The following is a 27,428-nucleotide window of genomic DNA, read 5'->3' as shown; positions in this document are numbered from 1 at the left end:
CTGTTGGCAGTGCTTTCTCTGCCCTTTGCCCTGGCGGTTACAAACCGCCAGGGTCAGAATGAGGGCCTTAGTCTCTTTTTCAGAGATTTTTATTTACCGGGATGAACCAGCAAATCAGGCCGGGTCGCGGTTGAGGCAAGCCGGCTAGAGTTGCCGCGGCGGGTCGGTCCCTCTATGGAGCTTTTTTTCAAAAGTTGTCCAAACTTCTCCAGACTTCTGGGGCTTCTCCCAGATGTCCTTTTAAGGTTATTTTGGGGTCCACAGCTCACCCCAAGGGTCCAGAAGTTCTGAGATGGTCCTTGGGGGGTGCGGACTACAACTCGCAGAATGCACCTGGCTCAAACTCCTTTTTGGCCACTGGACAGTGGTCAACTGGTCGCTTTCTTCAGGAGTTGGTGCAGGGGACTCCGGATAGCAATTTTTCACCTGTAGCAAACAGGGAGTCCCTCCTTGAACCAGTTGAAGCCAGGCAAAGTCCTTCTTGTGGTGAAGCCCAAGTGTGCAGCTGGTGCAGTCCTTCTGAGTGCAGGTTCCAGGTGCAGGCCAGGGGTCCAGCAGGGCAGTCCTTCTTCTCCTTTGGTTCTTCCTTGTTGGAATCTGATGGGGATCTGAGGTGTGGGTGCAGGTCTGCCAGTTTTATCCTTGCTCCTGGGTGAAAAGCAGGGGGGTCCTGGTTCTCCAATCAGGTGCAGGGTCCTTCCCCCTGTGATGACCACTTCCTGGGAAGTGTGGCAAAAATCCATCCCAGGAGGCAACATTCTCCAAAAATCCATCATGGCTGAATCTGATTTTTGGAGGTTACATCTGGCTGAGCCCACCCACTGGTGTGGCTAAAAATCATAAACACACCCCTCTCCTGCCCTCTCCTAATCTAATCAAGGGGGCACCTAGTTGTCTGGGGCTGCAGGATGTGGGGGTGTTGTTGATTGCTCCAAATGTCCTTCTCTGCCTTTGAAGACCAGTTTGGCAGCCCTTCCTGCCTCACCATCTGCTGAGGGGAGATTCCCTCCCACAGGCACATTCCTTTGTGTGAAGCCAGGCCACTTCACACCTCATCAAGGTAGCTTGGCCAAGCTGCTAGAGGCTGGCCAATCAGAGCACAACAGCAAAAACAATGCAGGGCTGAAATTGGCAACTTTTTCAGGTAAAGTTTAAAACTCTTTACCTGAACAAGTTATATTAAATCCAACAACTGGAAGTTGTGGGATTTATTACAACAATTAATTTGATACCAAATTCTTGGTATGCATCATTTAAGGAGACTTTAAAAACTAAAATAATAATTCTCCCCATTCTAGCATATGAAGGCCATTTACTACAATGAGGGAAAAACGAATTTGGCTGTTTTTACCTCACCAGGGCTTATAAAACTATTTTTATAAAGTCCCTGCTTACAGTTACATGGCACCCAGCCCTAGGGGCACATAGGGCACAACTTAGGGGTGACTTATATGTAAAAATAAGGTAGTTTAAGACTTTGGAACTACTTTTAATTCCAAAGTCGAATTTGTAAGGTAACAGTGGCATTTTTCAATCCAAAGGGCATTACTCTGAACTGGTAATGGACCTCAGGAGTAGAGAAAGCGGATCTTTCTTGAGCCCCTTTAGTCAAGGCGATCTGCCAGTACCCTGACGTGAGGTCAAAGGTACTAAGGAACTTGGCAGCGCCAAGCCTGTCTACGAGCTCATCAGCTCTGGTGATGGGGTGAGCATATGTCTTTGTGACAGAGTTGAGACCCTGGTAGTCCACACAGAACCTGGGTTCTGGCTTGGCACCGGGGGCAGCAGCCTTGGGAACCAAAACCACAGGCTGGACCAGGGACTGCTGGACTTCTCTATCAACCCAAAAGCAAGCATTTTGAAAACTTAATCCTTGATGCTGGACCTCACTTTGTCTGACACCCTGTAAATTTTATTCTTTACAGGTGGACTGTCCCCTGTGTCAAAGTCATACACACTCAAGTCTGTGAGTCAAGGATTGAGGGAGAACAGGGAAGAGAACTGCTCCAACAACTCATAGCAGTCTCCTCTCTGTTCTAGGGTCAGGGAGTCAGAGAGATTAACACCCTCCACTGACCCATCACCTTCTTTGGCAGAGAGGAGGTCGAGGAGAGGCTCACTCTCTTCTTCCATGCCCTCATCTGTCAAAAGGAGCATACTGACATCAGTCCTCTCAAAATGTGGCTTCAGTCTGTTGTGGTGGAGAACCCTTAGAGGGTTTCTAGGGATCTTGAGGTCCCCTAGGTAAGTGGTCTCCCCCTTCTGCTCCTTGTTCTCAAATGGACAAGTCCAGCAGTCCTGGAGAGCTCTAGGCTCTACTGGCTCCATCACCCATACTTCGTCTCCGGGTGAGATGTCTACCAGAGTAGCCTTCTGTCCTACTACTCCTTCATCACCTCTTGACTGGCCTCAAGGTTGCTCTTGGCCTGTTCCCAGAAATGTTGTGTCTGGTTGAGGAGGGCCAGCATGTAACTGACCACATCCTGGAGAGGTTTCTTGGGAGCTTTCTTCCATCCCTCCTTTACTATGCTTAGTGGTCCCCTGACAGGGTAACCATAGAGAAGTTCAAAGGGGCTGAACCACACCCCTTTCTGGGGCACCTCCCTATAAGCAAAGAGATGGCATGGCAAGAGGATGTTCCACTTACGCCTCATGGCCTCAGGCAGGCCAGTGATCATGCCTTTTAGGGTCTTGTTGAATCTTTCAACAAGCCCATTGGTTTGAGGATGGTAGGGGTTGGTAAACTGGTAGGTTACCCCACATTCATCCCACATGAACTTCATGTACATTGACAAGAAGTTTGTGCCTCTGTCAGACACAACCTCCTTTGGGAACCCCACACGGGTAAATATCCCTATCAGAGCTCTGGTCACCACCGTTGCAGTCACCATCCTTAGAGGGATTGCCTCTGGATAGCGGGTGGCATGGTCCACTAAAACCAGTATAAACCTTTTGCCTAGAGCGGTTATATCTAGGGATTTCTCAGTTTCCACCAATGTCACTGGCTATGCAGGGGAATAAAACTACTCTTTCCAATAGTCCTTAGTAACTGATTGCACTGTCATTATCATTACAGCCTTAAAAAAAGCCCCAGGTTGATACACCCTAGGGGGGGTGAAACACGTGTCAGCACTCAGTGGCTTTCTACGCATATGTGCACTAATAAGCAAAGTTTGGATTCATCACTCTTGACTCAATGTGTCAACTCTACATATTAAATCAACATATGTGATTAGATTGGATCTTTAAGAATTGGATATTCAGTGGGTTTATCAATCCTCTATAACTTCCAGATTTTGATTTCGGGGTTACTTGACCCGTACCCCATTTGATAACCCACAATTGGTTTAAAAAGGGCGATCAAAAGGTTGAGAGAGTTGAACAATAGGAACACTACTTCTCAAAATAAAAAGTCAAAGCCATAATGGTTTATCCAAAACGTAAGAATCATAATCAGTGGAAAACAGTAATCAGTCAGATTCAAATCAGCATTAATATTGCATACAAATAGAGCCAAATGTGAGAAGTCATACCATAAGGGAATTAGCATAAACCAGAATATAGTTTAGCAAAGAACTAGCATAAATCTACTCAGTTTGTACATCAAGGAGGAAGTATAAATATATATCAGCAAGAAGACCTACAAGAAGTCTGCCTCTGAGGAAAGAGCCAACAGAACTGGACATAAATCAGCAACCAGTCTAACCTGGAGACTGCTTAGAATTAAAGGCAGGAAAAGTTCCATAAGTAAAAAATTGGAAACCGACTAACTAACATGGTGTCTTCCTTCGAGAAAGCAAGAAGAAAGTCTGCAGACTTCTGGTACACATACCAGACAAGACACTTTTTATAGATTCAAGACAGTGAAAAACCACACACTTGTACTGGTGTGAAATAAAGAAATAGTGACAAAAAACAATTATTTTCTGGTAAAACATGATACATAAAATAAGTAACATTTAGATATCTCTATTTTGTATACATACAAATCAGGAAATAGATCTGCAACACTTAAAAACAGAGCATTTGCAAATCAAAAGAAACATTGAACAGGCCGCCTAAAAATGCCTTCAATGTTGCAGCATAGGGGAATACCCCAACATGGCTTCCTCCATTCTATTCAGTACAAGAAAACAACACCATAAAATGGATTCCATTTATTCTATTTTCTGAAAACGAAAAAGAAAGAAAAGAAACATAAACATTGGAAGCTTGTTCATGTAATCTTAAAAGCCACATTTTCATCTGCAGCTTTAAAATGTATGTAAATGCCAGTTGACTGAGGCCTAGTAATTTAAATGTGCGGCCTAGTTACTCTAACAAAAATACATGTAAATATACATGATTTTCTAATTTTAAAAAACTCTTTCACATCTGTAACAGCGAAATTACCCCGTAAAACCTTAATGGTGTGAAAGGAAGATTGACCCATCTTCATCTGTGAGAGCATGTGATAGCTCAGCCAACACCTTTTTGTAGGAGCCAAGAAGATAAAATAAAATACCAAAAATAATGAAAGAAATGCACACACGCTCCAGTCAGACTTCGGGTTTGAACAGTTTTATTCACAGAGTTATTTAGATGAGAGTTCCTCTTGTGCGGTTTGTATGTTTTATTAGTTTGCAAGGCAATTATCATGGGGGAAATGTACCATGGGACGATCTAAAAGAGTGTCTGACATGATCTACTTAAGCACTGATGTTGTATAGAGAAGGACTCGTGTAGAAGTGTGAAAAATATTAGATGACTGTGCTATACAATCTGGTCAATAAGTATTCTATTTAACTTGGGATAATATTTCCTGCTGCAAATAATGGTGTGCATGCTTTCAAGTATTTGAATATTTCAATTCTACTCTTTGAGAATTGCTTTTTAAATCTAAATTTGTAGCCAAATTGTTTAGCAAAACCTTGCAATAAAATACACCATCTTACTACTGTCTATTTTTCAATTTGTTTAGGCAGAAGAACCCCCTTAAAAGAGTGGGGAGCACTAATTCAACTTGCTTGCTTGTTGCAGTTGATGACTCAGTGTGACTCACCATGCTTTGCATCCATTGGCTTGCTCTCTGATATCACATGGAACACTCTTCCCACCTACCTGTGTAAGACCTCCTTACCTTCAGGAGACTTCTCAAGACCTGGCAGTTTGAGCAGTAGCAGCATCTCTCCCCTCCCCCCCTCAGCACCTTGAGACCCTCACAGGTGCGTAGTGTGCTTTACAAATTCCTGATTGATTGATTGATTGATACTTCAAATGGTAGTGGCCTGAGGCCCCCAAAAGGGCTGGTTACCCCAAACCTATAGTCTGGAGCCAGGGCTGGGATGAAAGGAAGACCTGTGCACTTCAGGGAGCTGCTTTGAAGTCACCCTCACTTCAAAGGCACCTTTGAGTATAAGTACAGTGGCTCTGACCCCCTGAAATCAGATCACTACTCGACTTGGGGAAAACTGTGCTGGAGTAAAGACTGCTGAGCTGTAAAGTTTGCCAGTCTGCCTTGGTTGACTGTTTCAAGGAACTGCTTCTCTGCTTTGTTGGGCTGCCCTGCTGCCTGCTGATCTCTGCCTTGCTGAGGACAAGGACTTGACCATGCTGCTGAACCAAAGTGTCTCCAAAGGCTTGTTGGCTATCCCCCTGTTCCGAAGTCTTAGGTCCATTAAAAACTTCAGGTTTTAGCCCCTGCCATGGGACTTTGCACACTGTGCCTTTGGCAGTGGGTTCTTGACAGTGAACAGATTGCTCTTAATCCTCTGCTCATGGTGTTAGCAGAGCGAGCGCTTCACCCTCCAGCAGAGAAAGGAAGATTGAGTGCTCTTTGTTCCCCTTCTGATTCACACTCTAGGAAGATGTTTGCTGAGGGAAACCACCTTGCTGTTGTCAAGCAATGCTGAGTCTGGCCTGCAGTAAAAATGCACAAGGACAACCTAGTGTGGCCAATCTGTGCAGCCTCGCCCACCGCTAAGAGAAGGTCACAGCACGGGTCCTGAATAGAAGAAGTTGCGCATCTGCCCGCTTTGCCTAAAACTGCCTCTGCTGTTTAGAGCTGTAACTCCCCACATCTGGTCTACGTGACTGGTACTGTGCAGCAAGAGACCCGCAATGTTTCTGGAGTTGTTCCACAGAGCCTCCTGAGCAGCTGGTCTTACCTGGGGGTCCGGTCTTAAGAGCCGCAATCCTACTCTTAACAGATTTATTTTTAAACCACTACAAAGCTATTGATTCCTTATTGGGATCATTGCTGAGTGCCGAGCATGACCATAATATCTGAATAGAAGTGCAAGGATGCTTTGAATATTGTAATTATCTGCATACTTTAAAACTCCATAATAAAGCTGTTTTTCTAAACCATGTGTATGAGGTGTATGTTTTGTGTTACTGTGTGTGTGTTGCACAAATACTTTACAAAGTGCCTTTCTGGATAAGCCTGACTGCTTTGTGCCAAGACACTAGAGGGTGAGCACAGGTTATCTCTAAGTGTGTATCTAGCTTACCCTGGCGAGTGTGGTGGTTTCTGCTTGTATAAGGTGCATACTCTGAAAATCAGAAACCCCATTTCTAACAAGCAGGTAAAAATGTCATGTTTGGTGTCTAAAGAACTGTAATTTAAAATACTTTGTTTAATGGCAAAGTGAGATTTATTTTAAGTCACAATTCTCAAAATGCAGCTTTTAGAAAGTTGGCATTTTCTTGTCCTAACCGTTTGGTGCCTGAAGCCTTTTCCTGGGTCACATGACTAAGTGCAATGGGCAATTGGCCTTTGTGTATTTATACTAGATAGTCACACAATAGAGGGACTAGGTTACAGCAGGATGAGCAACTCTGGAAGTATGCCAGTTTGGAGATGTGCATAGCCCCACTTGCACTCCAAAGAAACTGCCTGACTACACACATCAATAATTTCACACTAGGCTATTGTGATTCCAGATATCCTGGGACCAAAGTAGGGAGGCAGGAAATCTCAGACATTTCAGTGAAGGGGAAAGGTCCAGACTTTTCTTCCACTTCAAATCTAGCACCAGGAAAAATTAGGACCCTCAGACCCAGTCTTCAGTACACTCCTGGACCTATGGACATTAAAGGAAAAGGATTGCACTGCTGCCAGAAAACTGCCTTGCTGCATATAGCCTGTAGGAAGACTAAATTTGCTCCCTAAATCCCAGGGCACCTGAGTGACTCCAAAGTCTAGTTAGCTGGCCTCCTCTTCTGAGCTAAAGGGATACAACCAGCTCCAAAGGTTTCCCTGCAACTGCCCAGCTGGGCTGCTGCACCCGACCTTTCTGGACTTGCAACTAGACCTGCCTCAGCCCTGCTGCAGTGAGCTCCCATTCCCAAGAGATGCCTTCCATGTCTGAGCCCCTTGGTATGGCATCAGTTGAGCTCCTCCTGAAAGTAAATGAGGAATCCTGAGGTTTTTTGTCCCTTCTTGACCACAAATGGGCCTGTTCACACCAGAATATTGATGCCCACACCAACTGCCAACATCAAGCTCTTGTGGATGTGACTCTTCACCCTACAGCCACAAACAGCGATGACCAGCAATGCAGCATCTGCACTTTGTGGTACTATGTCAAAAGTCCACAGTGACCTCCAATGAAAGTTTCCAGCAATGACTGTCCACAGTGGCCAACAGGATCTTCGTGCTATAGCAATGACTGCCTATGATGCCTGGCCTGGTCTTCACACTACACCTTCTGCAGGTTATCTTTGCTCCTTGTGGCCTCCTCCCCCATGAACTGGACTTTTTGCGTGAGAATTTGAGAAGCTAACTTTTTCAGTGAGGGTTACTTGGTCACTCCATTGTTGTCGGACTGAACTTGTGACATTCACCCAGTCTAGAAAGACAAGATAACCCCTACTGCTCTTTGGCATTAGGTTTACCTTAAATCTTTGAAAGTGCACACCTCTTGCTCTACTGATTAAATTTTTGTTATTTTGGCGTCAAATAATTTACCAAATGTTACTCTAATTTCTAACTTGGTGTGGGATTTTTCTTGGGTTGTGTTTTCACTTCATTACTATTTGAGTGCTGCATAAATACTTTACACATTGCCTCTAAGTTAAGCCTGACTGCTTTTGTGTCAAGCTACCAGAGGGTAAGGACAGGTTAATTTAGAGAACTTATGTGTTTTACCATGACAAGAATTGTAGTTGTTGCTTGAGGAGGGTTTCACCTCCCCTCACTCAATAACCCAATTTCTCACAGTGTGATCCATGTGTTATGGATGAGAAATCTGAAGACTTGAACAGAAATGACACAATGGAAAAGTGACTGCCATTCATCTAGTTGTATGAATTATATTATGTTTTGCTACTGTATAGCACAACTAAGAGAACGAATGCATATCTCTGTTTAATTATAAAGCCTCTCAACTACCTTTCTGGCCACACAGCTTCCTTTGCCCGGTGACTTCCATTTTTTCTCGTGCACAGCAGTGAGGAGGGCTTATGATTCCACCTACATTTCACTTCAAAGTAAGAAGCACTTTGAAATTTGAGAAACACTTATGAAAAGCATCTCCTTAGTAGCTTTCTATTTTATAACTGTTAAAGGCTCGGAAGCAGAAGGATCAAGGGCCAGATGTAGCAAGTCGGCAATTTGCGACTTGCAAATTGCGAGTCCCTGCGACTCGCAATTTGCAAGTCGCAAATTGCTATGCAGTACGGTGTCTCAGACACCGACTGCGACTCGCAATGGGGTCGCAATGACCCACCTCATGAATATTCATGAGGTGGGTCGCAAATTGCGGCCCCATTGCGAGTATAGGCACTCGCAAACATGGAGGCCTGGTGTCGTCAGCAGACCTCCATGTTTGCGACCTGCTTTTCAATAAAGCAGTTTCTTTTTTTTTTAAGTGTAGCCCGTTTTCCTAACAGGAAAACGAGCTGCACTTCAAAAAAAACCAAACCTTTAGTTTCGGGTTTTTTTCAGGGCAGGGAGTGGTCCCTTGGACCACTCCCTGCCCTGAAAAAATATTTTGGGGTCCAGTCACAAACTGGAAGGGGTCCCATGGGGACCCCTTCCAATTTGCGATTGGGTTACCATCCACTTGAAGTGGATGGTAACTGCGATGCCATTTGCGACCGCATATGCGGTCGCAAATGGTATTGCATCCCAATGCGACTCGCAAATAGGAAGGGAACACCCCTTCCTATTTGCGAGTCTGAAATGCATTTTGCGAGTCGGTAACGACTCGCAAAATGCATTTCTGCATTGGGATACGCGTTTAGAGAGTCGCAAACGGCAAATTTTGCCGTTTGCGACTCGCTAAACCTTTGCTACATCTGGCCCCAATTTCTCTGTCTCCCCTTATCGATATTGCGTGCATGTTTCTTTTCTTTGAGGAGATTAACTATTGTAGTGCCCTGCAGAATGAAGAAATGTATGTTGGGTGTACACGCGACTCCTCTTAGGTGTCATGAGGCACCACAAATAGCAGCTCAAGGTACTGCAACTTGCATCAGGAAACAGTGAATTGTAGATCTTAAAAACTGAAAGGCATAGGAATGCCACATACGGGCTGTGTGCCCCCTGTGTTTTCTGTTGATTTGTTTCTTTGGACTGTGCAGAGTCCAAAAATTATAATTTTTGGGACTAAGCTAACAATATGAAAACAAAACTCCCATAGCTCATTGTCTTGGCTTGTAATGTCAATTACAGGTTAGACATTTTGACTTAGCCTGCGCCTGTTCTCTCCTCGCCACTTGCTTCTCCACCCCGCATACTCACTTTTTCACCCCTTTCTCTGCCTTGTTGCCCCTGTCCTGCTGCCCGTTACAAATATGTATTTTCTATGAGGGCTCAGCTGCAAAGTGTTACTGGGACGCTCATTTAATTTTTAGTGCTGATGCACACTTATTTTGACTTTCTAATTTGTATTTATTTTCGAGCATGTTTGCCTGTTGTGTTAACATGGTAAATTGAAAATGTCTGTCATGCGTCATGGGAGCCATGTACAAACGCGTCACAAAGCATGTGTGTGCATCAGCAGCCCTCTTAGTTTGGGTTTCTTTAGCAGAAAACCCATGGCAAGATTACCGGTCATTTGTGGGCATGCATTGCATGTGGTTGTCAAAAGGCATTGGCAAAGTAAACAGCTCAGCCTTTTAAATGCACGAACTATTGATTTGAACATTGCTTTTTTAGATTATTGTAATGTGCGCTATTTCTTCTTTTTTTAATAGTTTCTTAAATGCAGAATGTTATGCTAGACTGAGAAATAGTCAACAAGGTTGCTGTTTAAAAATCATTTTATATAACCTTTGTTATTGCAGGTATTTCCATAAACGTAAGGCATGCCAGACACCATGTTTAAAGATAATTCTTCATCAGAAGAAACAGCTTCGGTAAAGAGTGCAGTCTCTCCTTTCTATGAAGAAACAATTCAGAAGAAAAAAAATCACTTCAGATTCACGCAGAAAATCTCCGAAGTTGTGAGCAGCCAATATGGAATTAATGTGTTTCTGGCTGGAATGTTCCTGATGTTTGCTGGCTCCTTAAATATCACCGGTTTTAATAAGAAAGACATCCAGTGCTACTTAATAGTAATAATGTTGCTTCAGCTAATGTGGATGCTCTGGTATATATTGCTAACCAAAAGAGGGAAGAATTCTACCAAAGAAAAGGATTCTCACGCCGGAGCACGGTGGTTACGATGTAAGTATTAATTTGTGTTAAAGATTGCTTCCTACTTCTGCTTAAGAAACCCATTTCTGTTCACACGTCCCTCGCTCATAAAAGGTTTGACTCCTCTCAAGAGCATTCCTGTTGATTCCTATTATTCTGTAGCTTTCACGCATGCGAGACGACCACACCAATTAACCCACCAACGTCCATACAGCAGAACTATGATGAAACAAGCAAAATACTGAAAGCAACAAAATAGGCGTCCCTCACGTTTACAGCAATGCCACGTGTCACTCATCAGCGGTCAGGGCAACGCATATGGGCTCTTATCCCTGCATTAGCACACTAAAATCTATCCTCACGCAAATGTAAAGTCCCTCACCCTGCCGCACCTCTTGATTTCTCAGCACAGGTCAATTCCCAGAGCCCTGCCTGATGCTCAGTCCTCTGAAAGCATATAGCTGCTGCTGGAGCTTTCTTGGGCACGAGAAAAGGTCGTAGTCAGGGGTTACTGTGCTTTCTGAGGCTCTAGTCCCCGCCTCCCTCCTGTTACCTGCCTGACAGGGCCGACTGACCAGCTAAAGTAACAAATGGGTCACCAATTATAGATGCTGATAGTGGCTGTAGCAATCACTGCATACAGTTTGGCTTGTGTTGGCAGTTTTAGGGCCCGATTAGGAACTTGGTAGTCCTCCCACTGCTATATTATGATGTTTCCCCCAGGCTGGCCAGCAGTAACAGTGTGGTGGCATTGGCCTCGGCTCACTGAGGGAGCCGAGGCCAATGCCGTGCCGGACAGTGCCCCCAGCCTCCTCGAAATGTGCACTGTCTGCTATAGCAGACAGTGCACATTTCGAGGGTGTTGACAGGGGGACCCCGCACTGCCCACGACATGGTACCAACTCTGCCTTTCCACCAACCCTTTCATGGCGGTGACACTGCAATGTAAAGGCTGGCAGAAAGGAAAGTTGTGATCACCATAGAGGTGATGAACTCTACACTGCTGTGGCTAACCATGACTTTCACTGCTACCAACCCATCAGGAGCTCTGATCCTAGCGGTGGTGACAGTGTGCTGGCAGTCTGACTGCCAGCATCATAATGCGGAAGTCGGACCACCAAGGTGTGGTGGTCCGACCGCCGCTGCAAGAACGGCGGTCCATGGACCGCCATACTCGTAATGAGGCCCTTAATCTGGGGACTGAATTAAAATAGGTTTGCGGCATGGGAGACAAAATATGATAGGCCTAACCCATCTGAGAGTTGAGGCTACCCTGGCCCAGTGTGATCTACCCAGAAGTGTCCATGCTTTGTCCATAGAAGTGAAAGAAGGAGTCCCAGAGCTCATTATGTTGTACAGGCTACACAAGTTAACAAAAGCCCAGTTCCCTGTTGTTACATATTTGTTTTCATATGCTATGCTCTTCTCAATCACTGCCCCATCTTTTATGGATGTTTCCCAAGCTTTGCAGCAAACTCCTTCTTTCTTCGTCATTAACTAACCCCCAAATTCTCCTTCCTGTTCCAGACAGGTTACTTCTTACATCATGTTCTGGACTATTTGCATGGGTCTAGATACCTTTAAAGCGCTTTAGAGAACACCAGTGGGGACTAGTGCGTGGGGCATGGGGGTTACAGGTGTAGTTACATCACATGTCTTTAATGAGGTCTTTTCAATACATATTGTTAACATAAATTAGTGTGGTCAGACTCCTTTAGGCCATAGATACAGATACCATAGAAACGTTTTCATGTTGTACATGCAGTGTGCACAATTGCCTTGAGGAGCTAGAAGCTAGTAAATTTAGCAGTAGTAACTGTTAAGGTGATGCATTGGTGATTCTAGAGTTTAAAGTCATTCTTATGTACACCTACCCCTCACAGCATACACGTTCTGGTATTGTGAACCTCTAAATTTGAAGGTTGCACACAATCGCTGCAGCAGGTAGTTCAACCACTGGCCTATTTCACCTTCTCATTTTCACACTATTTTAGAGGGAAATTGTAAAATCTATATGCCCCAGAGACGTTTCAAGACATGAACAAAGTAGGCAGTTGCTTAGGGCCCCCTTTCCGAGGGCCCCGCTGGTAAAATAGCTAAATCTTTGTTGATAATGCTATCAGAATTTCTCCATACATACCTCTATCTCTGACTGTGCCTGTCTAACCAGTGTGGTTTTAAGGATTTTGGGGCTCCTCATTTATCTGTAATTCAGCATTGCTGGCAGAATGCAGGCTTGAGTTTTTAGAAAACAGACAATTGAGTTGAAAGTAGTTGCATTCAAGTGACCATGAAAACATGTCTAGCCCAGGAACTCAAAATGCCTTAAAATTACACTGATATACCCAACATTGAAAAAAGACCTTGTTGCTGTTTTAATGATCTAGCATATAAGAAGGAAACACGGAAATGAAGGCATTGTTTTACCCTTTATAAAGTGTCATTCAGTGTCACCCAAAATGAATTGACATGTCACACATGACCCTACTAAAACATGGAAGTGCCACACATAAGGATAGTGAAACCTTGGCTGCTATACTTTTAGAGAACAGACACAGCACCAGACTGGGTATGAGCCTTCTTTGTACAAACTCTGTAGAGCATAATCAGCGAAAGTGCAACCTTCCCTTATTCAGACATACCTACACACACACGCATATCCATCCCCTAACGAAACGCTTCATTTTTAACGCTGTTTTTGTAGCATACATTTTGCCCTGTTCTGATTTGTTGTTCGACTGGAGTACTGAATTGTCAAACATTAAAACACGGATCCTTTAAAACTTCGAATGGTACTAAATTTGGAGAACAAAAAACTTTACAAACTGGGACAAAATGCATTAGGACAAACATGATTCTTTTGGCTGCTCATTTGATATTTTTTTAAAGCGAAGGTATACATTTCCTCAGATCATGTGGGCACGCGCAGGGTGCAGACATAAAGCAAGATTACACTATTTCCTGTGTTTATGCTGTGATACTGAGAAAGGATGCAAAATAATGAGTTGTGGTAGGGAATCTCGAGCACAAATTATTGGAAGCGGTAAGAGTACAGAGGGAGGTAAAGACTTACTATTCTTAACTCCACATTTATATCCAATAAAGATATATATGTATGAGCATATGTGGAATTACATAGAGAAAATATATACAAGTTTACCTTTCAGTAGTTTGTCCTTCGATATTCAGATCACCGCATTGTGACCATTCAGTATTATGTACTGGATAGTCTTGACCTACACCTAAAAGATGTTTTGATGGATAAAAGATTCCTGTCATAAATTATAGAGATGAAAGAACTGGTGTAACTCACCGCTCTAAGGGGCCGATTAAGGAAAGTGGCGCTGCTCCCAGTTCAGCACCACTTTTCTTGCGCCCCTTAGCATAACCCCACCGCCACCTTGTGTGCACTGTATATAAAATACAGCGCACCATGACACAGGGCAGGGGGCAATAGCGTCCACATTTTTGACGTCATCGATGTACTGTTCAGGGATAGCACCAAAATTCTCGCGCTAACCCTGAACTTTAAATAGGGGTCCATTATAAATAATAGTGTGTCCCCTTTTAACGCCTGCGCTGAGCAGGTTTTAAAAATGCCGAAGAAATGGTGCAAAGAATCTTCTAGATTTTTGTGTGCTATTTTTTCAGCCCCCCCCTAACGGGGGAAAGCCCACCTTGTCTACAGTATGCCTTACGCAGGCATAATGTGGTGCATGGGGTTACAAAGTGGCACAATGCATGCATTGCGCCACTTTGTAAATCTGGCATGACGATTTTGGCCTCGTTGGGCCACATTAGCATTAAAAAAATGACTCTAATGTGGTGCAAGGATATGCTAGACCCTCTGAAGTCTGGGCCTAATTTTCTTATTGTGCGAAATGTTCAGTGCCAGGTTAATGTCTCAGCGTAGACGTTTAGGAGACAAACCCACTTCTTGGAATAAAACCTAAAAACACCCCACAATGTTCACTATAAGTGCATCCTTACTGAAGATACAGAAGACAGCATGCTCTAGGCATCCTCCTCATGTCATTCAAGGCATGGTATAATCCTGTTGTTTCTGGTAACTGAATATAAACATATTTTAATTTATAATATTCATTTTTAGTGTTGTATGATGACAGATAGAAGCCTGAGCTATAATCATTTAGTTATTAAGCTAATCAAGCAAACATACTTTATCCACTGAGAGGATACCGTAAAATGCTTGCTTTCTTGATAGTAACAACTGACATAAAGGGGGAAAAGCCGGTGATTTATATAGGTAGTGCGATTCCTAGGTGATATTCAGTTCCTGATGTCGTTTCAAGAAATGTTGATTTTACATAAATGAAATGCATGCCTTCTAAGCTATGCACAATACTGAAAGATGTAAACTTTTCAGTGAGGAAACTGACAGCTGCTCACAATAAAAGCCCACCTTAGTTGTGTCAGCCGGTCTAAGTGGGAGTGCATCGTTTTCAGCAGAAGAAATCCTTCCAGTAGCTGTGTGCTTTGCAAGCTTTATAAATGTCTGCTTTAATTATGTTATGTTATATGCTATGTTATGGTGTTCATAAAGCACTTGGTTACTCCAAATCGGAGTGTCAGGCTATCAAAGCTGTACACAAAGAAAGCATTAACATGCTTTAACCATCTAGGTTTTGAGTGTTTTCTGGAAGGTCAGCTCTGGATTTCCTGCTTCAGATCAAGAGAGAAGATTACTTCTTTTGGTATTTTTGTATAGCTCACACTGGGACTGAGACTGTGGCAGCTTTTTAAATATATTCCATGTCACTTCGATGTGCCAAACTCAGATGTATCTTGAAGGTGCTCTGTTAGCCACCTTTCTTTTATGGTGCATGCAAAAGAATCTACAAAGCTATTGTTAGAAATTGGGTCTCTAGCTGGAAGAGGTAAGCACCCTGTCGAAGTAGGGACTACAATCCTCGTCAGGGTGAGTTATTTACACTTCCTAAATCAACCTGTGTTCACCCTCTATTAGCTTGGCACTGAGCAGTCAGGCTTAACTTGAGAGGCAATATGCAAAGTGCAACACATAAAATACAGTAACTCACTGAAAACACCACAAAATTAAATGTGAAAATAGTGTTTCGAAGTCACTAGCGGTCAAAAGGTTACTTGAGGTAACAAGAGACTGGTGCAAATCCAAAGTTCAGGCCAGCCACGATGGAGGGTAGGCCAGCTACAGGAACCCACGCAGTGTCCACTGAGAAAGTACCTTCTATTAGTGGGGGTAATCAGGTCTCTGTGTTGAAGTGTATGTGTGAGCCCTTCCGATCCTCCCTGCCCTGAAAGATGCATCACTATGCAAATGAGTGCAGATGCAGTTGAGTGTCCTATGTTGTGACGGGAGTGAATGCACAAATGTAGCTGTTACCCAGCCCAGTCCAGACGTATATTGGAGTCAGGCTGTCAGGCACACAGAGCAGTGAGAGCAGAGAAATGCCCCCTTTCTAAAAGTGGCCTTTCTAAAATAGAAATAATGAATCTGACTTCACCAGTAAAGAGGATGTATCATTACCATTTCAATGATATGAAACATGATGCAACTACTCCTTTCTGATCAGGAATTACAACTTAAAAATATATTAAGGAATTCCCAGTGCTGGCCTATGAGAGGAGTTGGCCTCACAATAGTGAAAAATAACTTTTGGAGTTCTTCGCTATGCGGCATGTAATCCTTAAAAGCACAAACTACCTTTTAGTTACATAGCACCCTGCCCAATGGGCTACCTAGGGCCTACCTTAGGGGTGACATATATGTAGTAAAAGTGGAATGTAAGGCTTGGCAAGGGGTTTTAAATGTCAAGTCGAAGTGGCAGTGAAACTGCACACACAAGCCCTGCAATGGCAGGCCTGATTCAGGTTTGAAAGGCTACTGGTGTGGGTGGCACAATCAGTGCTGTAGACCCACTAGCATTATTTAACTTACAGGCCCTGGGTATATTGCATACCACTTTACAAGGGACTCACAAGTAAATTAAATATGCCAATTGTGTATACAGCAATGCTAACATGTTTAGGAGAGAAGCACATGCATTTTAGCACTGGTTAGCAGTGGTTAAGTGCTCAGAGTCCTATGGCCCACAAAAGGATGCAATAAAAACAGGAGGTGAAAGGCAAAAAGTCTGGGATAAGACCATACTAAGGGTGCCAGGTCTAGCAACTGTGCACAAAAAACAGGATGTAACTCACATCCATACAGACACCTATTAGCACACTAGTTTAACGTTTTGGTCTAAAATGCATAAATCACACGAGAACAAACCTGTCAAAGAAAAAGCATGAAGTGCACCAATTTACGTTTATGATATTGGTTGGTTCACTTATGGGTATGGCGCCAAAAACCGACCATCCCATACTTAAGGAGATTTGTGCCATGTTTTGCCGACCAATGAGATGAAAGCAATTACTTAAGACATAATGCTGGGCTTGGCTTAAAGGTAATTGTTAGTTTATTCTGGCATCAGTGGTAAGATGGGTACTATACCTGCCATAATGCTTACCCTTAAATAATTGTAATAATTCTCAGTATACCATGATCTTTCATGACCCCTGTGGATAATGCTGCCCCTAGCTTATTGTCATATTTCCTTGCATATTCTCGGTATAAATAGCATGGTGGGTACTAGCGCTTACAAAATGCTGGTTGTGGCATCCAAGGCTTGATGGTACAGACTTAAGGCATTATGTTGGCGTTGACATTGTCAGAACATTTCTTAGCTCATTGTTGACATTAATTTGAAAGCACTAACATTTATCTAATTATGTTTATTTTGATAGTGTTAGACCTGACACGCTGAGGTAGTGGTTCCCCAAACTTTTTTGCTTTTTCTAGGAGGCTTTGCAGATTCTCTTTGAGTGACTCTCGGGCCCTGGGCCCTTTCCCACTTTAAGTACAGTGTGAAAGTGCAAGCACCCTTCCTACATATGCTATGAAGTGGCATCTACCAGTATGTGCACACTTGCACATTTGTGTTTTCATATGTATATACTGAGCCTGGCCCAACTTGCCAGTATGTGCACACTGGCACATTAGTGGTTTATATATATACTGAGCTAGTCACAGCAGGCCTGTATGGGCGCACTTGCACCCTTGTGGTGTTCTCAAAGTTTGTGTCCACCCTATACCTGCAGGCTTGTGCATGTGCAAGGGCGCATGTGCCCACGGAGTGGAGAATGCCCATGTGTGTTTTCACTACCATTTATAGCTGCTCTCCCCATAGGTGGGGAAAAGTTTATAATTAATCCTAGTTGCATTAGTGGATTGCAGTGGAGCAGCCTCATAATGTTTACTATCATTAGGTTCCTAAAGACAAACCCTTTCCAATGGTGCAGGTGGTTTTGTCAGTAATACATTATAAGTGCCACTCCTAGAATGTGGGCATTTCCATTTTCTAATCCCTTTTGTATGTCTTTTTAATTCAAGCTTCATTCCACTGGGGTCTACCACATCTGTGTATTCCTCAATGACAGCTATAAAATGTGGGCAACTGGAACGACAGACCTCTGTCAATTTAGGGCCTGCTGGATAAATTGGAGGGAGAGGTTTTGACACTTGGCCTCTCAGAATCAGATCATGGCACCATTAAAGATAAAGATCTACATACCATGGCCCCAAGGCAGACAGGACTGAAATTTAGGGGTGGCATCTGTGGTTCAAAGGGGAACCCTTTGAACCACTCCCAACTTGAAAGGCACACTTGAGTATAACTAGGGATACCACACTTCAGCAATTCAGAGATACACTTGCAGGAGCACAGGATGGAGTACCCGAACTGCGTGGTGCACACTGACAGAGAAATCTGTTGTGCATAGGAGTATTCACTGTCATAGGAAGCGATTGCACACCCTTTCTGCATTGTGGCTGACCTGTGCACACTGCTTGCTGCATTGTGACACTTTGAAGTTTGCTCTCCAAGGGCTTGTTGACTTGCCCCCATTCTGTGTGGAGGTCTCAGGAACATCAAAGACCTACTGGGTCCTAATGGGATCTACACCTTCTACTGTGTCATCTGGAGAGTGGAGCCCTCCTACTCATCTACGACAGCTGCTGGATTCCACTGGATGGCAGCAGTGTGAGCGTAGAACTAAAAATTGTGACTGGACACTGGATTTGCCAGGTACGGAGCCTGCAAAGTACTGCCCACATTCAAGTAGTGTGGGCCTTAATCATAGGGCCACTTCATACTCAGTTGGTAGCGAACGGATTACTGGTTGCGGGACCCCGCAAAGTACGCTGTTGAGTGTGCTGCATTTCTCTTGTGCGGCACCCAACTGCATGTTCATTGTGTGCAGTGTCCTTTACATTGGTTGCGACCCTCAGGGGGCAGCGTACCTGGAGCAGTGTCACATTCTAACTCATGTGGTACCGTTGAACTTGCGTCTCTGGGTGTGTGACCGGATTAGTCTGGTGCAGCTTAAGTCATCATGTACCAGATGCTGGGCATCATTCCAGGGAGGTACGGAACGGGAATTGATTGTGTGTTCAGAAGTGCCTGGTGTGACTCAAGGCATCGAGCACTAGGTGTGGCATCTCATTCCCGGGAGGTGCTACAGTGGTAACCTTTCATGTGCAAGCGGGATTGTCTGGTGTGACTCAAGTCATCGTGCACCAGATGTTGTGTTTCATTTCAGGGAAGCACAGCACTGGAACTTGTTGTGTGCAAGTGGGATTGTCTGGTTCAACTCAAGAGTAGCACAGCAAACATTGTGGCTCATTCCATGGAGACACAGCATTGGTAACTTGTGTGCAAGCAATATTGTCTGGTACAACTCAAATCATCGCACACCAGGCTTCCCTCATTCCGGGAGGCACGGCATTGGTGACCTTTCATGTATGACCGGAAATGTCTGATGTGACTCAAGTCATGGTGCACCAGACTTTGGACCTCATCCCAGGGTGGCACTTTGTGAGTGCATTCAGAAGCATCTGGTGTGACCCAGGTCATTGCACACCAGACCTTGTGCCCATACCAGGAGGGTGCGGAATTTGGTAAACTCCAGACATGGGTCTCCTGCCCTGGGAGCTGCTGATTGGTAACTATTTTTAAATGGAGTGTCTGGCTTGCCTGGGCACCACTGTGAACAGCGTATCCCAAGGCAACCCTTCCCCTGTGCTTTGCAGACCAGGGCCTGCACTGGAAGGCCAGTGTGGATACCCCTGAGTGAACTTCCCAAGAGGGGACAAAACCTCCTTTTGCCACCTGTTGCTTGATCAGCCATCCTCTCTTTCTTCCCCTGTCCCTTTGCCCTGGGATCCTGACTAAGTGCAACAACTGGACACAAGTGGCTTAGAATCTGGGTAAAGGTTGCTTAATTTCTAAATCTGAGGGTGTGGGAATTGGTTGGAGGGTGGAGGAAGGGCGGGCCCAAGAGGGGCCTACAAACTAATTTACATCTCTCCTGTTGGCTGCCAGAGAACCACATTAGGGTGCTGGAAACAAGTGTGTTGGAGTGTGTGTGTATCAGCGTGACTGATATCCATGGCACTGCATAGCATTGCAGAGTGAGAGTGAGAGTGTTGGAGTGAGTATCTGGTCTTGCTTTCACCACATGGTAGCACTGCCGTGCACATTATTTACAATAGTGGTTGACATTGAGAGTTACTGATGCCACCCAATATTGAATTGGGGTGAGTCTAGTGCTGCCAATGCGGTAGTACCGCATGTGGTTACGGGGAGGGAAAGCATTGTTTTTCTCACATATATATACTGCTGATATCGTACTAACACTGTTCCTATGCAAAAGAGGGAATTCCTTCTTGAGATAGCTCAGGCGCTACATGTGCGCCAGCACTATCTGTAATTCAGAAGGGGCTCCACAATCATCAGCAGCCACTTCTGCAATACCAAAGTGCCCAGTGGGTGCACAAAATGGGCTCAAATGCCCTTTGTGCTCTGTGACACTTTCTATAATACAGTCCCTAGGGCCCTATCATACAGGGAGCACTTTTCTGCTTCGTGCCACAGTGCACCTTAAAACAGGTGCACGGGGTGCAAACAGGGCAGGTTGCCCTATCATGGTGAATGTGCTGCCTTCAGGGCAGCTGCAAACTCATGCCACCCTAGGAAAGTACAAGGAAGTGAAAGGCAGAGGAGAGCTTCAAAGCTGCTCCATGTTTCAATGTGCAGGGGCAATGTGTCTGCACTTTAGGAGGGATGAAAGATCATCTTGTAGGCGGGTGCAGTGGGTGACTGCACCTGCCTGCTGGGGATATCTGGGCAGTCCATAGGAACCCCTTGACTTCCTCCAGAGGGCTGCCATCAGGGGGCCTACTGACAGAGTGCCACTTTTGGCCTCCTGACAGCTCTTTGCCTTTGGGCCTGCGTTCATAATACGGCATGGCTCAGAGGCAAGGTGATTCCCTCATTTGCATAGGACCAGGCTCCCATAGCCCTACATGTGCTCCAGCTCTATTTGTATTACAGTGTCTACGTCTCTTACTGAAGTACGAAAGTGCCCCAGGGACCCAAAAAAGCAGGAACTCTCTATGATATGGCCTCAGGTCAAATAACACAGAATCATGAAATATGCTGGATGGGCACCTCAGGGCAAATCTTACAGGTGATAATTTTTGATTTTTTTTTTATTATTTGGCTGCACCGTGAGGAGACTCCAAAGGTCCAACTCACAACTCACAAATTTTTATCTATTAAATAATTTGGCAGGTACCAGCTTCACTTACATTTACTTGGTATTGCTCCGGTATGTATTCCTCCAATGGTATTCCCTTCTGCTGCTAGGTGTGACACAATGACTAGATTCATCAATTTGGCTGCCTGAAACGAATCACATCTTGATAGAGTGGTTATGCTTGTGCTGTAGATTAATGTGCATTAATAACAGAAGGCCCTACCCGTTCTCTAATTTACAAAACTCTAAATTGAGAATCATGGACTACATCGCTCCCCTAACCAGTCAGTTGTACACTATCCAAAATTTGAGACCAGTGCAGCATCCTTGCCTCCCCTTGCAGGTCCCCTTGCCTCTCGCCCTTGTAAGGGTGTCTAGATTTGCTTATGGAATCTTGCTAGCCCACCACAGTCTAGTCAACTGTGGCCACTACTTGTTGTTAGGAAAACTATGCAATAACTTGGGCAAAATCAGCAGTTTCTGAATAACTGTCCTACCTGCAGTTGAGCTGGGAAGCCTTATCTATCTGTCTGCTTTGGCCACAATGGATTGTAGCAGGCCATACATATTGTGTTTCTTTTTGTCAGGTTTAGATAAAAGTTGATGCTCCTGTATTTTATGGTTCTCTGTGCTTATCTAACGACAAGTGGGTCCACAGAGCTGGAATCTCATTAGCCAACCTTGACGGGACATCTCGCATCTGGAACAGTGTATTAGAAGCCATATTTTCTTGAATCGATTAACCATATCAAGGCTTCATTAAAACATCAGGAGGCTCACTTTCATACAATTGTACAGCACTGGCTTATAAAAATGAGCAGGGGCCCATCAACCAGCCAACATCTCATGAACCGTTGACCAAACCGAAGGCACAAACGGCAGAGAGGACAGAGGGCGGTCCTGCCTTGTACCATTGGAGACTAAAATGTCTGTCCTCATGTGTTCAGAGCAACTTCAGTGCAGTCATATGAGTGAACAATCTTTTCCAGGTGTAATGGACAATTTATCAGGGGCTAACTAAATAATGAAAACTAGTCATATTAGCTGGGCCTTTGCCCGTAAGTTGATTTCAGATTCTGTATGTGTTTAGTGTTTGGTGTGAAATTGTATGCTCACATAAGCCGCTTTCACCATTGGCTTGAGTAATATGTGGCGTTTAAATGCTCACTATTTTACTCCCCTTTATTGGACTGGTGCTATACTGAGCTTCTGTTTAGGACTGCGAATGATCGAACTTGAAGATGTGCAGGGTCCCAGCTTCAGCTTTGACCTTGATTCTGGGGTGCAATCCATCTATGGTCTTTTGCTTGAGGGAAGATGTGTTGTGTAGATGGTTAGTTACAGTTTATGCAAGGGACACTACATGCAGAGCCGCAGGTCCATAAAGTGATCAAAGGCACCAGATGGCAACTGAAAGCTCTACATTCTGATGTTTCCTATGGGGATGCAGTGCATTACAGTAAAAACACGGTGTTCCACTGGTGGAAATAAAACCTCATTGTTTCTGACTACAGGTCTCTTGAGTCCTGTGCAAACAATCAACACTGCAGCACGTTGCCTGCAGAAGAAAGATGAATCTATATCTCCAGATTTTTTTCAATTAATAATAAAAATAATGATTCAAAAGAAAGGGAAGATCTCCATAGCTTGCTTGAGGTGTCATTGGCGCTTTGCATCGGATAACAGGGCAGCATACATGAAGTGGGACAGTGGAGACCACCCCCCTTCGACCATTATCTTGTTGCCATCACCATTTAATGTTTGCTTCAGCCAACAGGGCAGCCAATGAACGTGTCTAGGTACAGGGAGCGGGAATACCGGCAATTTCACTTCGTTTGCATTTACATGAGGAGGCGGCAGGGTAAGGAGTTTCTCCATGCCTTGCCATCTGCCATCATCCAGCTGCGGCGTGAGACCCGTGCACCGGGTGGTGATGAAGAATGACACCCTTTTGACACACTTTGCCCTTCAGACCGTAAAACCGATGCTCACCAGGGGTGACAGGGGTGCTGCATAGAGGGTCATGTGGTACTTTGACGCTCTGCAGTACTTACTGCAATGTAAACTGCAGACTTAAAAACAACAAGTACATAATTAAGTCTGTATTTGTTTTGTAAAAACAATAAATAGTGTTTTTTAATGAGAGGGGGCCTTTATAAACGTGTCTCCATTACCCAATTTCTATCGCTGTGAGAAAAAGTAACCTACATTAGTTCCATACAAATACAATGAACGCAAACATTTCCATTGTATCCCTAAAGAACAGTTAGCTTTTCAAAGTACGCCCCTATAGAATTACAGAAGAACACGACCTTATAGCTTATGACCATACAATAAGATGTCTGTATTTTGCATAATAGTCACCAAGGTTCTGGGAGAATAGGTCATTGAAAGATAAAAGGAAACCGTTGTTTAATGACTTTACAAGATAGATGGCGGCTGCAGAGATGTATTTTACTTCAGATATTGCTTTACACAATGGATCCCGATTGTCCCCGTCCCAGTCTTTCTTGTGAATTTGTAAGTTCAGAAACTGAAAAGAGCTTTGGAATCGGTTTTCAGCGGCGCAGCTGGGCTAGTTCTCCTTCTGTGAGTGGCCACGTTTACATATTGGACTAGTGGTTGGCGTGTCCAGTGAATGCACGCTTTGAACTTACACTGAATTGACCAGAGACTTGTATTGCAATACATAATAAAGGGAGACATCAAACAAGTGATCTGACATAAAAATGTACTTCTCATTAGTTACTAAGGGCCGTATGTATAGGCCCCTAGCGCCACAGGTACGCATGTGGTGCTAAACACAGTGCCGTATTTACAAGGTGGCGTTAAGCCACTTTTTGCGGCTTAACGCCACCTTATAAATACGGCGCCTTCCCACACAGCATTGTGCATGGAAAGGGCGTGCAAAGGGTGTTGCTGTGGGCGTGCCACAACAACACCCATTGCATTTTGACGCTGCCTCAAATGTATTAAATCTCATAAAACCTGAGGCAGTGCCTAAATGTACCGCCACCCCCAGGGGTGACGTTAGCAGGGTGCAACGAGGAGGAATACTTTATTCCTCCTCGTTTTTTGCTTTTTCTATGAGTACTGCATTCTGCAGCACCCATAGAAGAAGAAAAATAGCAGAAATGATTGTTTATGTGCGGGGAGGTGTCCCTTCCCGCACATAACAATCATTTGAAAATGACGCTTTGGCACTTCAGTGTGTGCTGCATTGTGCAAAATCGCCATTAGTGATTGCTTATGTGCAGGACGGAACACCTTCCCACACATAAACAATCATACCCCTCAACACAGATATCCTTGCACGATGGTGCAAGGATGCCTGCGTTGGCAGCTAAATTTAGCGCCAGCGCAGGGGGAAACCCAGGAGTGCACCATATCCCCTTAAATATGGCGCATCCCTGTGTTTCTAAAGTGACACAGCACCACACTGTGCCATTTTTCTTTAAATCTGACCCTAAATGTGTACACCGCTTCAGTTTCCTAAGATTTTATATCCTGATTACTTTGAGTACTTACAGCCGTTGACATGTTTCCACACCACTTCATGCAAGTGAACGTTCGTACTGCACAGCATACTTTTCTTTACCATGAGTCACCTAAGATATCTGTTACCTCTGTACTGAAGCATTCCTTGCTGAATCATTCATTTCTGCCCTCCAGGTGGCTCAAACGTGCAGTTGAGAGCACATGCATGCATGGATATTTTATCCACATCTTCATCTGTTCCTCACTGAGCTTAAGGCAAGAATAATTTGTGCAGCTTCTACTTGTGTCCATCAGACAAGAGCTGAGACCAGAGGCTTCAGTTGTGAACGGATCCATGTATCCTGTTTAGAAGGACTGCTCTCAGATAGGACAGCTGCATGGAGGGTGCTATATTCTTTGAGGTTATTGAGTCAGGCCTTGGAGTCTATAAAGTTGCAGAATCTGCTCCAGTCTGTGCAACGTCCGATCTGCTTAAGACCTTGGACTGGAGCTGTATTATTTTCTTTTTCCCTTTTTCAGTATGATTCATCTTGAATACCTAATTGTCGGATAATGCCCTAGTGATTCCAGGACATTGTAGATGCTTGGAATGGCAGTTACCTGTGTGGGTTCCTCCATGAGCACTCACTAGCAACATATCTGTTAGAAATTTGGGGACATTTTTATACTTTGTTTGTGCTGAATAAGCATCCTTTCTTTTGACTCAAATTCAGCGCAAACTTAAGTCCATATTTATATTTTGATGCTAGACGTGTTTTGGATGTGTGAAACCACCTTGCATCAATGAGATGCAAGGTAGGCATTCCCGTCTAAAAAATTACTCAAAGCCCCTACCGCCTTATTTATCTTCCTGTGCAAAAATGGTGCACGAGAGGAGGAGTGCCTGCTTAGTGTTACTATTTAACACCTGGGTCAGAGCAGGGGTTAGAGGACCTGTGGACCCATTTTTATAGTCAGACACCATGGAAAGAGCCAACAGGTGCCCATCCCAAGACCTTGGAACATCCCCACCCACACCAGAGGGACACCAGAGGATGGGGGAACCCCATTACAGGTAAGTAGGTAAGTAGAGGTAAGTACTTTAAAATGGGCCCCCAATATGGCCCTGGGTGCAATAGCCATGCCCAGGGGACCTTTGGTCCCTGTGTTGTGCATTGGGGTGGTGGGCATGACTCCTGTTTTTTATAAGACAGGAGTCGTGGTATGGATGGTTTTGCGTCAGGAAATGACGCTAGGCTGATTAAAGGCATTTATTTGCCTCTAACCAGCCTAGTGTGATTTTTTTTGTGCAAAGCCTCCTTCCCCCATACCGCCACCCACACCCAGCTAATGTAATTTTCCCAGACGCTAGCCCACCCTTTGCGCGTCTTGCGGGATTCCATAAATTTGGTGCCCGGAGGGTGTTCTGGAATGACACAAGCTGGCACTATACTTTTTGATGCAAAACTGCGTTTGCACAGTTTTGTGTCAAAAACAATATATGCCCCTTGGTGTCTAGTTAGCAGAGGTATGTTGTCTGTCTAACTATGGACCACAAGCCTAGTCAGGGTAATACAGCCTAAGCTAACCTGAGCACACCATCTGGTAGTTTGGCACAGATCAGGCAGGCTTAACTCAAGAGGTATTGTGTCAAGTATTTGTGTAACACATAAATTACAGTACAACAGTGATAAACACCACAAAAAGACTCAAAACCAGTTTAGGAAATTAGAGAATATTTATCCTAATAAAACAAGACCAAAACAAAAAATCCAATAAGTAGAAGTCAAGACATGAATTTTTAAAGATTAAGGGGGTCATTATGAACGTGGCAGTAAACACAGTTGCCCGCCGTGGTGATGGTGAACAGAGTACCACCATTGGCGGTGAACAGAAACCCGCCATATAAAGATGCCAAAAACAGAACCCGCCAAAATATTTGTTACCACTAGCTACCACCAGGGCCTTGTCCGCGGAAAGGCTGCACATCCCACCCAGACACCGCCGAGCCCACAAATCCCCCACCCTCCAAATAATGATGCACAAATCACAGCGGCAGTAAGTGGATGGCAAACAACCATTGGAGGTACAGACCTACATGGCCAGCAATGGGACCCATCAGCAAGAAATGCACACATTGGCAAGGTTGAAACCCACACACATGACACACATCCACAACACCATAAAACAGTCACAGACACACCCCATAATCCTTTGCATCCCCAATAGGAGAAGCCAGACTGACAACACTACAAGCAGACACTGAATGCAACAACACACAACTCACACACCCAATCACACAACAGCACCCTCACCAATATCCACCCAACACACCACTCAAAACACACACCATGGCATCCCCTAAGCACCCACGCTTCACACAAAGGGAGTTAAGAACAATGGTAGACGAGATACTCAAGGTCGAGCCACAAATATTCGGTGCACAGGTCCAGCACACACCCATCGCCAGGAAGATGAAGTTATGGCAGACGATTGTCAACAAGGTCAACGCAATGGGAAACCATCCACACACAAGGTACGACAGCCTCAAGAGATGGAACAACCTGCGCGGAAAGGTGAGGTCCATGGCATCGAGGCACAACATTGTGGTCCAGAAGGCTGGGGAGGACCCCACCAACACCCCCGACTACATCGACTACGAGGAAAAGGTACTGGCTATCCTGCA

General features: G+C 44.5%; 1 protein-coding gene across 1 annotated transcript in view; it reads left to right on the top strand.

The window, feature by feature from the left end:
- LOC138248881 (proton channel OTOP1-like) overlaps window positions 1–27,428 on the top strand; it is a 317,938-nt gene that overhangs the window by 50,273 nt on the left and 240,237 nt on the right. The window contains exon 2 of the mRNA XM_069202863.1: window positions 10,273–10,654. Coding sequence (XP_069058964.1) covers window positions 10,294–10,654 — 361 coding nt within the window. The 5' untranslated portion in view covers window positions 10,273–10,293. The remainder of the gene's footprint in view (window positions 1–10,272; window positions 10,655–27,428) is intronic.

The sequence above is a fragment of the Pleurodeles waltl genome, chromosome 1_2, assembly GCF_031143425.1.
Source record: "Pleurodeles waltl isolate 20211129_DDA chromosome 1_2, aPleWal1.hap1.20221129, whole genome shotgun sequence".
Taxonomy (NCBI): Eukaryota; Metazoa; Chordata; class Amphibia; order Caudata; family Salamandridae; genus Pleurodeles; species Pleurodeles waltl.
The sequence above is the reverse complement of the archived record's forward strand: the minus strand, read 5'-3'. Positions and strand labels throughout refer to the sequence as shown.